Source organism: Juglans microcarpa x Juglans regia, chromosome 1D (assembly GCF_004785595.1).
Source record: "Juglans microcarpa x Juglans regia isolate MS1-56 chromosome 1D, Jm3101_v1.0, whole genome shotgun sequence".
In the NCBI taxonomy this organism is placed as follows: domain Eukaryota; kingdom Viridiplantae; phylum Streptophyta; class Magnoliopsida; order Fagales; family Juglandaceae; genus Juglans; species Juglans microcarpa x Juglans regia.
Window position 1 is genome coordinate 29,108,032 of NC_054594.1, and position 18,921 is coordinate 29,126,952.

Below are 18,921 nucleotides of genomic sequence, written 5' to 3' on the forward strand. Positions count from 1 at the left end.
AAACAATATTGTAGTTGTCAAGAACGGACTATTGTTGTATTACTTGGAAATATAATTTATTTGTTTGGTTAAATTTATGTGTTTGATGAGAGGTGCTTTTTTTTAAAGTATAATGATAATAGAGGAGGGAAACTATAACAGCTGGAGGAGGATAAACATGGCACGATCACTTGCTTCCCCCAACAGTGAAGTCATAATCACTTATAGTCCATCAATGACAGTAGACAAAACATCTACCCAAAAGCCAAGTTTCAATGACTATCTTGTAGGAACTTTAAAACCTATTTTGCTCATAACAAATGCTTCAGAACCTTAAATTCAGCTTTGCAGACTTATATGTGCACAAGAATCATAATTTCAAAGAAACACTACCATGATTTTGCACATAAATGTTGTGCCAGACCAGGCACTTAGGTAGGGAAATCAAGTTTTGTGCACATAGTGAGAAAGTGTGATGTATTGCATTCATGTAAGGAATTACTCCAAGAATTATCGATTGATAATTAGTCCAAGAATAATTATGTGAAAGTTACACTTAGGATCATCAAGCAAGAAAATGCATTCAGTCATTGTATAATATTAATAAGCAAGAATTCTTAGACATTAATTAGTACGGTACAAAAAATAAATCAATCAAGTACATTGTTAAGTGTGTGGAAAAACCTTCTACCAAATTTCTCTAGTCCCAAAGGGAAGCCATAACCAAGTTACATTACTAACTGGACAATCATACTTTGATTACATAGTGTGCAATAAAAATAAATAGAAAACAATACCATGACATCAAAAGTGTTATCTTACGCCTTGTAATTTCCAATCGATGCTTTGCTGCTTCAATCTCCATTACAACTCTAACTCTAATTAATTCTAGTTCTAGAGTTGAAAGGGTTTGATCAATTTTGATACTTAAACATTCATTTATCTCTTTTTTATGTTTAAGCAACATTTTTCCGTAATTAGGAAGTTCTAGATCAGCCCAATAGAAATATTTACAGGATTTCCCAAACCGCAAACCAAAAGAAGCCATCAGGATCTTAATATAATATGCAACATACAACAATAGAGTAATAATTAAATTTTTTATTTCACCTTCCAATTTCTACATGTAGAGAAAAGACATCCATAACTGTCTTCTTACTAGAAATCTTCATGCATGCTTTTTCATTCTAATAATAGTGATGAGTCCTTAAATGATGGTATGGATGTTGTTGCCTGTGACATTTTGACAATATTTGATCACTAATAAAAAATTAGCAACCACAACAGGGTATTGTACGAGCTGATGGAAATTCCAAACATATTGTGGAAGCACTCATCCATATTCGAAAACTGAACAACATCTATTAGGGTTTATTTCACCAAGTCTCAAGCTAAACATATTGTAATACTGAAACACTGCATATTACAATCATTGCATATTCCACCAAGTTCCAACTCATAATTTGGGCAAACAATCAAAAGATGACTAAAACACTACATATTACAAATGGATCGAATTTTATTAAAAAATAAGGCAATACATGAGAATGAAATTACAACAAGTAAACTAGAAAAATTAACAGTGGGGAGAACTTATACCTCAAGAATCGGAGGGTCTAAGATAGGGAAGGATGGTCTACTCTACCTTTGTAGGAGATGGGAGAATGAGAGCTTGGGGTTTCATAGGGGGTTGTGGCGTTAGGGTTTCACAAGAGGGAGGGCCTGCGGCATAAGGTTTCATGGGAGGCAGCTGTGGCACTGAGGAGGGGTAGTGGAGTAACGATTTCACAGGAGGCAGCTGCGGAACTAGAGGAATAGCGGCGTAGGTTTTCAGGAGAGGGAGCTACGATGCTAGGGTCTCACGAGAGGGGGCAGCGGCACTAAGGTCTCACATGAGGGGGCATCAACGCTAGGGTTTCAAAGGAAAGGGGCAACAGTGCTAGGGTTTCACGGGAATGGGCAGTGACGTTAGGGTTTTAAGGGGGGAGGGGTTGCGACGATGGGAGTAAGTGAGGGAGAGAGGGAGGGAGGGGAGACGACGGCTAGAGGGAGGGAAAGAACGTGAGTAAAATGAGTAAAGAATAAAATGAGAGGGTTACAAGGACTTACCCGAGTGTTTATATTTTTATTTGTGTTTTTTAATGACGTGGTAGTAACAACATATCAGCATCACGTCAACACGTGATCCAAACCGTGTTTTTTATTTGTAAGTTTAGCATTTTCCATTTAGATATTGCAATGTAACTTTTATAACTTCATAACATAAGATGTATAATGCTAATAATATTGCAAAGAGTACATGACACTCAACAAAACAAGGAGGATGAGTCTTTCATTCATATAGTTTTGGCAAAGTAAAATAATATAAAATAGTAAGAGTTATTTAGTAGCATTATACACTCAATGCCAAAAACATTAACCAACTCAACATGAGTAACTCATAATATATCTATACTATATATAATAAGTGGGGATATGAACAGTGATTTTGTTGTCCTCCGTATGTGATCCGTGTTTAGCATGTTGTGTCTTTTTTTCTTTCGGTTTTCTTCTTTTGTGTCTCTTTAAATGAAGGCATTTTTTTCTTTTAGGTGCAACTACGTAGAGGGTTGGTAGTTTTAAGGTTTAAAAATGAGGGCATTTTCATATTTTCGGAGGGATTGTGTCAGAGAGTTGGTAGATGAGTTTTTAATCTTGTCACTTTCTTTTGCCTCTTTATTTTCTTCCCATTTTCTCTCTCCGAAACCAAACTTCTTTCTCTCTTCGTCTTCTATCTTTTCTTCTTTTGTATGTTGTTTTCGTCTTCATCTTTGATACTTCTCTCTTCAGGTTTGTTATTTTCAGCATTGGGTTTGTTTTCATTTTATTGATTGTTTTTTTTTCTGATTTCGTTATTTATACTTTTTTTAAAAAAAATAATATTTTTGGCTACTTGATGGCTTTTTTTTGTTTCTGTGGATTTGCATATTATGAGTTCTCTGCCTTTGGGTTTTCTCCCTTCAGCTTTGTTAATTGTAGCATTGGGTTTTTCTTTTTTTTTTCCTGTTGATTTGTATGTCATGAGTTTTTTGATTTTGTTATTTAAACGTTTTTGGAAAAATATAATTTTATTTTATGTTTGATGGTTTTTTTTTCCTGTGGGTTTGCATGTTGTGAGTTCTATCTTTGATTTTTTTCACATTTTTCATTTGATTGACTGGGTTTTTCAGGTTCTCATTTCAATTTTTTTTCAGTTGCTGGATTGGGTTAAAGTTTTTTTTTGGTGTTCACATTTTTATATATGCTTTTGGTGTTTTTTGTTTCATTGACGATTTTTTTTTTCTCATTTCGTTATTTACTAATTTTTTAGAAGATATAATTTTTTTGGTTGTTTTTTTTTCTTCGGATTTGCATGTCGTGAGTTGTCTGTTTTCTATTCTTTGCTTTTGTTATTTAAACGTTTTCGAAAAAATATATTTTTTTATATGTTCGATGTGGTTTTTTTCCCTGTGTGTTTGCATGTTGTGAGTTGTCTTTGGGTTTTTTTTCATATTTTTTCGTTTCATCGACTCGGTATTTTTGGTTCTCATTTCATTTTTCTAAAAGATATAATTTTTTTGGTTGGTTGATGGTTTTTTTCTTTTTTTTTTGTAGATTTGCATCTTATGAGTTATCTAGGTTTGAGTTTTCTCTCTTTAGGTTTGTTATTTGTAACGTTGGATTTGTCTTTGTTGATTTTTTTTTCTGTATATTTGAATGTTGTGAGTTCTCTGATTTTTGTTCTTTGCTTTTATTATTTAAACGTTTTTGGTAAAATATAATTTTTCTTTTTATGTTTGATAAGTTTTTTTTCCCGTGGATTTGCATGTTGTGAGTTTTATCTTTGAGTTTTATATACAGTTTTTATTTTTATTTTTTGAACAAAGTAGATGAGTTTTTGTTTTTTCGGTTTGCATATTGTTAGTTTGTTTGTTTTTTACTTTAGTGATGTATAGATTTTTGAAAGAATACAAATTTTTATATTGTTTCAATGGTTTTTTTCCGTTGATATTTTTTTTACCAAATAGCTTGTACCTTTTTTTGATTATCTGATCAACAGATTCGTCAGAAAATGAATATTTTTTTTTTAGTTTTGTAGTTTGTAGATTTGTGAAAAAATATAATTTTCCTTCTATATGTTATTTAATTTTATCTTGTAGGTTTGTATGTTGCAAGTTCTCTATCTTTTGTTTTCGTTAATTAGCAAATTTGTATTTTTTTTGTTTTTTTGCTTTCTCTGTTCAAATTTAATTTTTTTTAGCAAATTTTGGTTATGTGATTTACAGATTTGTGACAAAAGACATGATTTTTTCCCTGATTTTGTTGATTTTGATTTTGATTTTTATCTAATAGTTTTTTTTTCCCATTTTGTGGTTTGTAAATTTGTGAAAAAATAGAATTTTTTTCTTTTGTATGTTATTTGTTTGTACTTGATTGAGTGGGTCGAAGGTGTTTTTTGGTTGTGTGATTTGCCGATTTATCAAAAATAGATTCTTTCATTTTGTATGTTATTTGCTTGTATGTGGTGATTTTTCTGACTTTTTCTATATTGCATATAAATTTCTTGAGTTCCTTTTTTGTAATTCTGATTCATTATGTTAGAACGCAAGGTTTTTTAGGTTTGGGCTATTTAGTTTGAGGATTGTGTTTGTAAATTTTTTCATTTATATATAAATCTTTAATATTTTTTGTTATAATTTTATATTTCTAACTGTATAAATCTTTGGTAATTTTTGCTTATAATTTTATATTTCATTCTAGAAAAATCTGGTTATTTATCAATCAAGATTTCTTCTTATCGATTTATCAACGTATATAATTTTAAAAAATAAATTTCTCATTTCATCTTGTATGTTTTTGACGATTTTTCTATTTGTTGTAATTTGTATTTCATTTTCTAATTGTTGTATGATATATTGTAAGAATAAAATAAAAAATAACATTTATTATTTTACTTCTTCTCCAAAAAGAGAATTTAGATGTTGAGGATTTTCATTAGTTGATGGGGGTTCTTAACACAATCTTTACAATGATAATGTTTAGATAAAAGAAGTTATTATTCTAGTTTTCCTCCATCATTTGATGAAAATTCTCATTCATCTTCTTTGTTTTGAGAATAAGATTTATTTTGTATATTATAGATGTTTTAATGCTTAAATTAACATCATATTTATCCAGAACATGCAAAATAATGTAAACATTATAATATAATATGATATTATGTGAATATAAAATATTAGCTTCCTTTATAATATACTTTGTGTATTTTTGTTTTAGTGTAAAAGATTCGAGTTATACATTATTATAATATTGGTTATGTGACGCCCCCAGATTCCACTTGTGTTTGGACGGACGTCCGAAGCGTCGAGACATGGCACAAGGTTACCTGCCCCCATTCATAACATATAAGATGCAATGTTCCTAACATGTATCTAGCATTATGCAATATTCGTCGCAGATAACTTTTTTTTTTTAGCAATACTATGCACCAAACTTATAACATCTCAAATAATTAAAACATAATCCATGAATACTTAACAAAATAAACATCCACGATTATAGCACGGGTCTCAGAAAACTGTAATCTCAAAACAACGGAGACCTGACTCCATACTATCTAAAGACCTAACTATGGAGGCTGCAAGCTCCGTGTTGCGTCTACGACGTCTAGTCAACCTCCTCTAGTCTACAAGTGTCTGCGCCCTGCTCTGATCCTGACACATCGCCTACCATTCGGGGGGAGTTGTAGTTGGAACTACTATGGTGAGATTTGATTACAAATTTCAGTAAGTTAACAGGAAACTTCCATACAGGTTAATGATACATACATAACAGTAAAAATATGAATGCATAATCAAAGTCATAAGTAAGCATAGTATAATTTGATATATAACATGTTATAAATGACATAACTTGAACTGAAACTGAAACTTAGCTTGACGTGACATGGCATGTATGTAAACTTAAAACATAACATGGATTAGCAACATAGCATGAATGTGAACTTGAAACATAACATGGACTTGAAACATAGCATGAATGTGAATATACATAATTTGAACATGAACTTGAACATAATATGAACCTGAGCACAACATAACATAAACGTGAACTTGAAACATAACGTAAACGTGAACATGACATAACATGAATGTGAACTTGAACATAACATGAACATAAACATAACATGAACTTGAAACATATTCTTGTCTCATGGGGTCACCATGATTGAGTAATCTTATCTCATAGGGTTATCATGATTGTGTATTCTTATTGCATGGGGTTACCATGATTGACATGAACTTGAAACTTGACATAAATGTAAACTTGAACATTACATAAAATGAAACATGACTTGAATGTGAAATACATGAACTTGGAATCTTATTCAATATACTTAATTAATAAAAGTAACCATACGGGTGCTACATGGGTCCCATTGAGCCATTTATCCCTGCCAATTATCACATCACAACATATGTGTCTATACCATCTGTGAGTACGTTAATATGTACTCCACAATTATTGTGATCCCACATATTCTATATGCCATAATTATTGTGTCTCACACAGTGTATGCTCCACAATTATTGTGGCCTCATACTTCAAACTCCATAGTTGTTGTGGCCCTATGAATTGTTTGTGCCACACTAGCTATAGACACACGTAATATAAAGTGTGGCTCCATCAGCGTTAGTGCCTGGCGCGCTTCGGTGATTAGCTAGTTAGGCCCTATTCGCAACCTGTTGACTGTACTTTATCAACCTAGAGAATTTTACAATTATTTAAACACTCCAGCATGAACAAAGGAGTTCTACTAGGATATTACCCTATCCAAGCGCTTAGGCTTGTGATTGACATGAATAACTTAATTGGCATACATGACATTTCTTAACGTGATGTGACATGAACGTAAGATGATAAACATGATATACTTTGAGACATAAATATAACAAACAACATGTCATAACATGACATACATATAACAGACAATATTTCGTAACATGACAAAACATATAACAGACAACATTTCATAACATGGCATAACATGTGACAGTGAATATTACATGACATGATATACGTGTAACAAATAACATACGTAATGTGACATACTTGCAACAGATAGTAACATGAGACATAATATATTATGTAACAAATAAGTATTTCATGACAAAATAATTCATGTAATAGATAAACATGTGATAACATGGCATGACATGACATATATAACAAGATACGAACATAAACTGTAGTTTCCTTACCCATCACACATACACAATAAATTGATAGTAAGTTAAAAGCTAACTTATCTCGATTATCGTATTCTACGAGAATAAAACATGAAACAGGAGGAACCGTAAGAGAGTATTCTAAAATTTAGAAATTTAATTACTAACAATTAGAAAACTAAAAAGGGACAACTTAGAGTGAAATTACCATTTTACCCTCTACATGTGAAAAAATGACTATTTTATCCATAATTTAAGGATTTCACATCCTAATTTCAAAAATTACCAAAATTTACATTCCTCAAGTAAATTTTGTTCTAGACTAAAATATCAACTTAGAAAAATTTAAGACCATTCACAACTATGGAAAACTCACAATGACCGAAACATGCATAGGTCATTTATCTTGATTTAGGTTGCAATTTCTTCAATATTCAAAACCCATGATTAAACCAAAATTTTTTAACAAGAATCTTCCTATCCTAAGTTTAAAAATACACTTAAAATATCCATTAAGAAAAGTTAATTATCAACATCAAACTTTTTAACAAAAAATAAACCCTTAAATCACAAGTTTTGACTTTAATAAATAAAAACATCTCCAAGAATTCCAAAAAAATAAATCTTATTTCTAACATATTCATAACATCATTCTAAGATCAACCATACTTTAAATCATCAAACAAAAGTCACCAAAATCACAAAACAGCACTTGGAGTTTTTGGTTTTACACTTAGTCCAAAAATATAAATTTTTCTCTCAACTAACTTTGATCAATCTCTTGGTCCATGGCTTAAAGACATGTGATCTCAAACTAAAATATCACATGGTTTAACAATGTGTCCTAAAGAATATCCAACAATCAAACTTAAAATCACATGTCTAAAATTCAATAAAACATGGATCTAATCCAAATAGTCCTTTAATTTATACTATAACCCACAAATATGCATTTCACACTATTATCTTCAAGTTTGTGTCTCTTTTGTGAAGGAATATGAACATAGGCAATGCAACAAAATACTTTAAAGTAAGTTATCTTGGACTTCTAACCATGCCAAGCTTACAATGAAGTTTGATGGTGCAATGCTGATGTAGGAATTTGATTAAGAAGATATGTGGCTGTATAGACAGCTTTAGCCCATGAACAATTTGGAAGTCCTTTGGTCTTAAGCATACTTTTTGCTATCTCCATAATGCTTCTAATCTTCCTCTTCGCAACCCTGTTGAGGAGTGTAGTTAGTTGCTAATTGCATGAAAATGCCAAATTCTTAACAACAAATATTAAACTCCTCGAAAAGAAATTCACCACCACGATCTATCCACATAATTTTCAAAGAGTTACCACATTGCTTCTCAACTTGAATCTTGAACTTCTTGAAAATAGCACAAAATCAATTTTTTCCTTTGCAAAATAGACCCAAGTCATCCTACTAATATCATTAACAAAAACAATGAAATACTTTTTGTTATTAAGAGAGTTTGTTTGCATAGGCCCACAAACATCCGCATCTACCAAAATTCAATTTGCCTCGAAGCACTTATCTGTTCCCTTTTTGGAAAAACATTATGGTGATACTTTCCAAGTACACAACTCTCACATAACTCATCAACAAGCTGAATTGTTAGCAAATCATCCACCCAATTATTTTCATCCAAGAGTTTTAAACTTTGAAAATTCAAGTGACCATATATAAGATGCCACAACCAATTATCATCTAAGAATGAAACATTAAATGCTTGTTTGTCACCAGTAACATTAAGAGGAAAGATCTTGTTTCTAGCCATAGGGACATGGACTAACAAATGCTTCTTGGTTTTATCTCTGTACACTAGCATGACAAAATTTCAAAAACAAGAGAATAGCCTTCTTCCAAAAATTGAATCACACTCAACAGGAATCTATCTAATTCTAGAACATACAAAACATTGTTTATGCAATCTATTCCACATGAGTGTAGTTTCACATTACCTTTGCCATGTGATGTTTACATGGTGCCATCACCCATCTTTACCTTGCTGGTTATGGTTTTATCCAAGCTAATAAATGCTTCAAAGTTGGTTGTTATATGATTACAACACTCACTATCCATAAAAATTTATTCGCATAAAAATATATCTGCAAGTACATATAATCGTAACAATTAGTGAAATATTTTAAGAAAATAGATATCGAACACACAGGGAATAATTATGCTATTGAGTACTGAAATTTACTAAATTAATTACTATTTGGAAAACCGAAATTTGAAGAATGAATTATCTAAATTAAACTGAAGAAAATAGCATCAAAATTAAGATTTTAAAAATAATAAGAATAGGTCTAGAGCATTTGATTTCACCTAGCAAATCCCAAACAATATATTCTTCCTTGTTATAGAATTCCAATTATCCCAAGTTGATGATAAAAATCCCTTAACTATTCAATATTTTCTCTCAAAAAATATCAAAAATATTTCCAATTAATAACTTCATATCTCTATGTGAATTTAGCTAATTGGAGACTCATTAAGTTCTTTACATTTTTCTTGAAAATCACACTAATTGCAGTAAAGTATCTCTATTTTCGCTCAACTAATGGTGCTTAATTCTAGAGTTTTTATCACAAATCACCTATCGGTCTCATTATGATTCAATAGATCGGACAATAATTAGCTAGAAAACTGCAAGCATTAAGAACAAGGAATAAACACACAATCATAGAAATATTAAAATAAAATAACTTAAAATATAAATTGTGTGTTCAATGCTAGACTACATCAAAGTTCTAGAAAATAGAATTAATTCATAATAAAACTAAAAAGAAAAATAATAACACTAGTGTTCTTCATTGGAGTTAGTTGATGAAGCATGCGTCTCTCGCTTCTGCTCCCCAGATCCGTCTCCTTGAAAGAAACTTAAATCATAAACTCTAGACTGTTGAAACCTAAAACCCAAACTCTCTAAAAAAAAACTCAGAACCCTAAAAAATCTAACTCAGATTCATACTTCAGACCCTCTATTCATCCCACAAGACGAGATTAAATAGCTGTCAAAATTCAAATCCAGAAACAAAATAAATGCGGCTACAATCTAGCTTAAAAATCTGAAAAATAGTTTCTAAAAATAGATGTTAACATAAAAGGAAATTATCCTAAGAATATCAGAATTATCTAAAATGGAAGATTCAGTGATATGCGGCTTGAATTTTGGAATTCAAGAGGATTTGGTCGCTAACAGATTGATTGCATAACTCAGAACTCGGATTTGGTAGTCAACAACAGATTTATTCCGGTCGGGAGGAATTGTACTACTGAGTAGATGCAGTGTGCTAAATATAACTTGCGTGGAGGTCACAAACGAACGGATGTGTAAATACTTCCAATCGGGATGATAGAACCCTCTCGCTAACCTACCGATCGGTAAAGCCGCTCGCATTTTATCTAGTTGTTGCCCAATATGTTGTTTAGGTTGGTCTGTTAAGTTGATCGTTTAGACTAGTCGCCCAGCGCCTTGCGCCAAGTCTTCGCGCCCAGGAAGTAAATTATATTGCTCAGCACCTAACTCTTGTTGCCAATTCTGATCGCCATTGAGTCTCTTCACAAACTAAGAGGAAAGTCTTCTCGCCTTTTGGGTGAGAGAAATCTCTTTACTGCCCACGGAACAAGGCTTCTCACTCAAATCTCCTCTACTTTTTTCTGATCTCGTTACCTCTCGTTCGTCTGGATCCGTAGTTTCTTCTTTTGTACCAAAATGCTCTCATTTTGTACTAAATCTTCTCATTCCTTCAAATACAAGAAAATAAAGAAAAATATATAAAAATAAAATAGAATTAAAGGAAAACTGACACTTTTCATAAATAAAAGAATAATAGAATTCCATAAAAATAACACTTATCAAATACTCCCAAACTTAAACTTTCCTTGCCCTCGAGAAAAGACGAAAAGAAAGATAATTAAAACAAGCATTAGTTTGATTTATAAAATTTATTGCCTCAAAGATTGTCTAAAGTCTATAATTCAAAGGAATCATTCAAGATTAATCAAGTCCAAAAAGTTAATTCAAAATTCAATTCCACTGCATTATCCATCCCCATATTCATGCATACCCACCATTCTCACTTTATCATTAGCTCCTTGGATAGTTTTATGCAAGTAAGTAAATAAATAATGAATCTCTAAACACTCCATAGACTTACTTTTCAAATTACTCTCCACTATGTAGAACATAAACTATCACCAGGGATCAGTAGGTTTTTATTAAGTTTGTGATGTAAGGCTAGGGTGAGATTTATAAAGAAAATGTAGAATTCAAACAAAGTAGAACTTAAGTTTGAACACCAACAGAATAAATAGAGCATTCTCACTCTTAACACAAATATCAATTCTTATTCCTTGTAAATCTCTCAACATAGCTCTCTTTATTATTCTTTCAACTATCTCTCTCTTTACTCCTCTATTTAGCAGGTTGAACATTTTTTTTTAATTATGGAAATATTCCATACCTTTTCGATTGCATTTGTGTAGGACTCTCGTCGGCCTTTTCTTGTTAGCTACACAGTAGATGAGTTGACTTTTCACACCCCCAAACTTATGATTTTGATAACATTGTTATAATTAACTTTACTTGTAGACCTTCTACCTTTCTTGTCTTTCATGCTCTTGTGAGTTAGTGACTTTGTGTAAACTTAGTTCTCTTAAAAGGTAAGGAAATCAGTGTTTAAGCTCAAACATGATAGGGAATATGAGATTTACAAGAAAGAAAAATATAAGGTCAAAATATAATTTAATAAAGCTCAAAATGGTGGCTAGAGATAAAGATAATAAATGGGTAAGTTTGAAAGGTTCAATCCGTCAAAGAATGTCTTAATCATTTCCCAATAATATTATGTCTAGGATTTTGCCTCGAGTGTAATCAAACAAGTTCTGGAGTTAGTTGAGATCATACAAATTCACAAAATTCACATAAAATTTCTCTAGGTACTCAAAACGATTAATGATCTTAAGAAATATTCATTGAACATAGAAAATATCAAATTAAGTAAGATCAAGTAAAGAATTAACAACTAGACTTAAAAACTGTAACTCGGATTCAAACTTCAGATCCCCTATTCATCCCATAGGACGAGATTAAATAATTGTTAAAATTTAAATCCAAAAACAAAATAAATGCAGCTACAATCTAGTCTAAAAATCTAGAAAATAGTTTTTAAAGATAGATGTTAACATAAAAGGAAATTATCTTAAGAATATCGGAATTATTTAAAATGGAAGATTCAGTTATATGCAGCTTGAATTTCGGAACTTAGGAGGATTTGGTCGCCAATAGATTGATTGCGTAACTTATAACTCGGAACTCAGATTTGGTGATCAACAGCAGATTGATCCCGATTGGGAGGAATTACCCCAGCAAGTAGATGTTGTGTGCTGAATATAACTGGCGTGGAGATCACAAACAAACGGGCATGGAAAGACTCCCGATCGAGATGATAGAACCCTCTCACTAACCTACCGAGAGGTAAAACTGCTTGCCTTTTGTCTCGTTGTTGTCCAAAATATCATTTAGGTTGGTCTTTTAAGTTGGTCATTTAGACTAGTCGCCCAGAACCTTGCGCCAAGTTTTCAAGCCCAGGAAGTAAATTATATCGCTCAGCGCCTGACTCTTGTCGCCAATTTCGGTCACTATTGAATCTCTTCGCCTATAGAGAGGAAAGTCTTCTCGCCTTTTGGGCGAGAGAAATCTCTTTGCTGCCCACCAGACAAGACTCCTCGCCCAAATCTCCTCGGTTCTCTTTTGATCTCGTTACCTCTTGTGGGTCTGGATCCGTAATTTCTTCTTTTGTACCAAAATGTACCATTGCTTATAGAAAATGTACCTATGGGAGAGACTTTTCAAACTAATTTGTCTTCTAAATGGATTGGTCATTCTCATTACACACATAAACGCTATTTCAATGAAGTAGCGTAGCTCCAATCTTCTAGCTTTTTCAATCCCCTTTTTGGTCAGCGAAAATATAGAGGACTAGAAGGTATGGATCGCAAAGAGAATTGATCTGCTTAATTGAATTTTGTCTACAAGCACAATAACAATCAAGTTTGCTAACATGTGTGTAGATTGGAGATACACACAAAGATCTAATTCGGAGCTTGTCTTCCTTAATACCTATAGTGGTGACGATCCATTATTTTTCACAACTGCTGATCCAACTAGTATATATGCAATTTATTAGTAACCTTTGAGCTCTACATTGATTATTGATACAGAGAATATGGATGAAAATATGCATTCCTTGATCCACAAGATGAAGATCCATGGTTTGTTTGGTCCTCCTGTGTATTCATCATTGCATCATTTTTCTTTTTCAATTTGCCCATCTCGCATGATGTGCGTTTTCTTTTTATAAGTATATCCACTTGGGTTGAAATAACCTTAAGTGACCAAGTGAGCAGTTCTTGGGAAAAAGATGTCCAGACTTTACGTACTCTCCAACCCCCTTTGAACTGGGGGATCCCTTATTGCTAAGTCGAAAGCTGCTTATAATTTTCTAATAAGTATAGGAAGTAATAGATTGATTTTGGTTGCCAATGTCAATACAATGCAATTGATAGAATTATATTATATTTTCTCAAAATGATAAAATTATATTCAGAAAATGAAGACAAAAGGTTGTTATCATCTAAGGGCTCGTTTGGATATAGATGATATACAAATTTCTCAAGATTTCATTTCTAAACATTACTCAAACAATAAAAATTTTTCAATTTCGAACTTTCAACATTTTCATTTAATCATTACCTAATAATCATCCAAATACTTAAATCAATACAACTTTTACAAACTTTTAAACAAAACACAAAAATCAATAAAATCTTTATAACAAAAATAATATTAAAAAATTATACTCGAGCAATTTATTTTATTCTATAATATTTTATTCAACATTTTCTTTCATTTCTCAAAATCCAATAAAACATCATAACTCACTCAAACTATTTCACTATTATTCACAAAATTTTGAGATACTTCAACTGTCCAAATGAGTCCTAATGTTTCTTAACCCTCATTTTCTCCTGGCTGTATTTCGCACTTTTAATAGTTACAATCTGCCTACAGATCAATTCCTTGATACCATGGTGTTTTTTCCCCTACGTCTACTACACACTTGTGGCATAAGAATAACAACAAAAACAAGAAGGAATATCTTTGAAATAGTAATTTGAAAAGGTTACATATAATTTACATGGAATTATTTTAAAAGATTACACAAAAGCATGTATACAATCCTTGCAAAATATCCAAGTACGTTTCTGCCAAAGATCACCTATTTTCTCCAACACTCTTCCTGCTCATTTCATCAATTTTGCAAGAATGGTAAGATTAAATCTAAACAAACTGGAAAAAGTTTTATAATTAATTCTAAATAATACAAAAACTGCCAACTGCTTGAGAACGAGAAAAGAGAAAAACAAACAAATTGAACCAATTTCCTGTATATGTTCTCATTGCTATATTCTATTAGCATCCGGCCGCTTTCAAGAATTTGTCATAGGGGCTTGAAGGTGGTAATCTGAAAGAATTTTGCTGATACTCGAGTGAACAGAGGACAAGCTGATCATATCCTTGAACTGGCTCCTTGTCCATCAACTTTAGATCGTCGTCCGATGACTCCAAAGTCTGGAACAAAGGCCAAGTAAGAACGGTTCAGTAATATTTTCTACATGTATATCATAACATGTTAAACACAGCCATTCAGCATTGTAGAGCATAGCAACTATTATGTTAGTATCAAAATCATACACCTTTCCAAGCCTAAGTGTGAGAACTAAGATTAATAATCCCCAACTTTCTTTTTGATCTCACACAAAATAAAGCATAATTTTTTTTATAAGTAAAACTTTATTAATAGAAAAAGGCTGTCCCCATTATAAACAATGACCAAAGCCCAGGAAAATAGCGTGTTAAAAGAAATCTCTTCAGATAATAAAGTGTAACATATCGATGGCAAAAACATGTTATGAACCAGGATAATTTGTTTCTTTTATTTTTCCTTTTTTTTCTTTTCAACCTTCTGTATGAGAACCACCACAAAAAATTCTGAACTGGCGGCAATGACACCAATTGCAAGGCTGGCATTACTCAATATGTGGAGTCAGTTTTTCCATCTTACCCCCATAAAAAATGTCTTTTTTTCAGCAGGAAATTTCATTTGATACACAAACAAAAAATTTTACTTCAAATTAATTTCCTGTTTCCATGACGAATTTACTCACCCTGATTGGTAAAACATGGCATTTCTTTTCATTTTCACCAGACAGAACTATTGCATTGGACTCTTTTTGATATTTGAAACTATGAAGCACTGACATCTTCTGCTGTTTCCCCGTTACAAGAGCTTCACACTGGCTCTTCATTTGGTCATAAGGTATGGGTGTCGAGGAAACTGGGACACTAGCAACTTGTCGAGCCGTCTCCAAAACCTGTGAATAGTATAGAAACGAGTTTAGCTGTGAAGGAAACAAGGAACTTAAACTTTATCTACATGATAAAATGTGGATTGTAGGGTCAATCCTCCCCTCCCATGGGTAGAATTTAAGATCTTCCCCTTAGTAACGGAAGATTAGTAATAGTAGGGCATTGCGGCAGTTAAACTCTTACTTGCAAAGTATGAATGATAGAAGAGTCTTGAATTACATAAACAACCAAGGGCACTTACTGAAAACTTAGATATGCAAATGAGAGGATAGAAAGGTATCATATCTGCCATTTTGTATCCTATCTTTCACCACCTTGAAATTGCTAAGCACATCTTAACACAATTCCATTACTTTAATACTTCTGAAATATTGAGTGATAGTAAGAGAAGCCTTTTCTGAATTCACTAAGATCAAAAGGGTGACAGTGAACCTAAATTTTTATTTTATTTTAATAGTTATATTTTCATATAGGCCAGTAGAGTATACAATAGAATGTTAGCTTTTATAAGCACATAGCTGCATTGATCAATGTGGTGTGAAAGTCATAATGTAGCATATTTACTTGTTAAATCTTGTACGAGTATCTTAAAAAAGTATATAAAATGCGTGACAACAGAAAAGGACTTGATATAGATATATAGAATAGAGGTTCAGTCATCAATAGCCACATTCATACTCTCTAGTACACTAACACACACTCTGTCTCTCCCCTCCCCTTGCCAACACTTCCTGCTCCACTTTAGAATTCACAACTAAAATGAGAAAACCTAAGACTGTAAAAAAATTGGAATAAGCCAATTAGAGATCGGATTTTGCAGATTTAAATAAAAAAAAAAAAAAACCAAATCTATTTTCCCTTATACAAACAATCTTTGATAAGAGTATCATAATAACAAGCATAATAAATAATATTTGAAGACTTGGCTACTTTTACAGTTGGCTTTTTTCAGTAATGTAATGCAACTACTATGATTTTTAACTTACTGATTCCAAAAGCTGATTAACATTTATAATGTTGATGCTATTAATGGAGAGAGATGTCCTGCGACCCGACTGACTTCCACTTGTTTCAGGAAAGGCTTCCTCATCTGTCAAGGCTCCAATGACCTGAAAGTGAGACCACCATTAAGATGGAATAATTGCTAGAGCCATGAAGGTGGAAATTCAATCTATAATTTTACCTCATGGATATCACGATACTCCATATGGGCAAGAGGAGAACAAGGCCGTGGGGTCTCCATAAACAATAAGGGCCCTAAGGGATACGCATCATCAGGGGAAAATCCATGTGAGAGTTCATTCTTTATGCTCGACAACTCATCCTGGGGAGAAAAAAGAAATTCAATACCGATAAATTCCAGAAATATATACCCACAGCCCAGAGAATCAGAAGACAATTACACATTTGGTGGAACATAATCTCAACAAGTTTATACTTGGGAGTTCAACTGTAGACCATGTAACCTGGCAATCCATTTCTTGTTTTTTTAGAAACTCCAAAAGGATTCAACCACCGTAAGTGTAACCTAGCAGCCCAAACCTAGGCTTGCTAGAGACTATGAAATCCATATAAGAGGCTTGTCATGGTAACCCAGTAACCTAATCACCCAGAACTTGATTTGGACTATGTGCATTTCAACTTAGAAATTCAGGCTAAATGGCATGTCTTCATTCAAAGTGATGTCACAGAAGAAACAAAATGAATTGAGAAACTGGGTGGCACAGGTCCCAAGATCTTCATCCATTGTGCATTTTTCTTTTTGTCATTGATATGTGTATATACAGTGTGTACGCGCTCACATCCATGATGAAGGTAAATTTTCAGTGATGACAAAAAATAGAAGATTCTAGTGTAATCTTCTGTGTCATATATTTGTTCTTAATATAATCTATTTGTTTATTGACCAGCCTATTTCTTCAAGGTGATCTTCCTATGCTTGTCACTTTTTGATATATATTTTTCTCTGCAATTACTGGAAGTAAGCAACAGTAGCTACATAATGATCCTTAAATTGCAATATTAACAATTTCTTGACCCCAAAATAAACTTATGACCATGAAAAACAAATCAGAGGCTTAGAATTTGATAACTGTTACAAACTTGATATGAGCAGAAATAAAAAAAAAAAAAAAAAATCCAACCAGGAAGAAAACCATTCTTAAGAGAATGCAATAGACAGAACTGGTATCTCACCTCTGACAATTTTGCAGATTTAGACATGAAGTGTGACATAACGGTTTCTTTCAACTTTTTATCATCTAATTCGATAGCTGCAAGAGATCTAGATGCAGCAACTTCATCTTCCTGTGATCCATATAATATCTTCTCCTTATCAGACTGTATAGAGACAGCCTGTAGTCGGATATTGTCGACCAACTCCATGTAAGGATCCACCTGTCAAATGCATAAACTCAATAAAATGATCTAGGAGTATTAAATGCAGCTTCAAAGGAGTTCCTTCTCAAAGTGAAGGGTAGGTGCAGGTATTAACTGTTTTGTCTTCCAAAGATTCTTTAACAATGGGAATTAGCTCTGGAAGATTGGCTGCCCGGGCCAAAAATATAAGCATTGATGATACCAAGGTAAAGAGACTCCTTCTGCGAGATGGTCGTAAACCTCCTTCACAAGTGTGCACGAAACATATTAGAAAAATTCAACAATGAAATACTTGATTCGCTTAAACAAAAAGTTGAACTTCCTAAACGCAAAGCGATTTAAACATTGATTGTTTTGTCTTGATCTTCCTTAGAGCAATGATTTAATAAAAGGTTGCCGAAAAGGTCTCAAGCCAAGTATGCTGAATGTTCACAAGAGTGACAAACCTTTAAGGCAAATCAATGCTTATAAGAAGGCAACCCACATATTTCTAGAGCTATTTATATCTTTCATAATATCAGAGATGCACTTATAAGATTCATTCTTCCTCTTGGACTGAGAGAGAGAGAGAGAGAGAGAGAGAGAGTCAAGCTCGGGAAAGTTATAACATCATTCGAGCATCTTAAAGTTTCAGAACAAGCCTGCTGTTTGTACATGGTCTACCTTTGTTAAACCACATTTCTGTCCACTCACTAGTCAATACATATTTGACTATTGCTATTAAAATGGATAGACTGAAAAAAAGTTTCAATTGTACATACCACCTTACCTTCTTGATCCAGAGAGATGCTTCTAAGGGAGAATGCCAGCTGAAAACATCTTACTAGAGCAGCATGACTGGAGGTCTGTTAAAAGCAAATAAATC

The 18,921-nt window shown here is 32.7% G+C and overlaps 1 protein-coding gene and 1 long non-coding RNA gene across 10 annotated transcripts in view; one reads left to right on the forward strand and one right to left on the reverse strand.

Moving 5' to 3' along the window:
- The window catches only part of LOC121255268, a 20,808-nt gene continuing 1,887 nt past the window's right edge, over positions 1-18,921 (forward strand). Inside the window, exons 1-2 of the long non-coding RNA XR_005938768.1 lie at positions 1-13; positions 4,759-4,767. This is a non-coding gene — a long non-coding RNA (uncharacterized LOC121255268). The remainder of the gene's footprint in view (positions 14-4,758; positions 4,768-18,921) is intronic.
- LOC121255229 (protein SEMI-ROLLED LEAF 2) overlaps positions 14,391-18,921 on the reverse strand; it is a 24,533-nt gene continuing 20,002 nt past the window's right edge. For all 9 annotated transcript variants that reach the window (XM_041155524.1, XM_041155520.1, XM_041155513.1 and 6 more), the window contains 7 exons: positions 18,826-18,901; positions 18,172-18,299; positions 17,874-18,074; positions 16,861-17,001; positions 16,664-16,786; positions 15,476-15,682; positions 14,391-14,879 (listed from right to left, as the gene is read on the reverse strand). In XM_041155524.1, the coding sequence (XP_041011458.1) occupies positions 14,721-14,879; positions 15,476-15,682; positions 16,664-16,786; positions 16,861-17,001; positions 17,874-18,074; positions 18,172-18,299; positions 18,826-18,901 (1,035 nt within the window). In that variant the 3' untranslated portion in view covers positions 14,391-14,720. The remainder of the gene's footprint in view (positions 14,880-15,475; positions 15,683-16,663; positions 16,787-16,860; positions 17,002-17,873; positions 18,075-18,171; positions 18,300-18,825; positions 18,902-18,921) is intronic.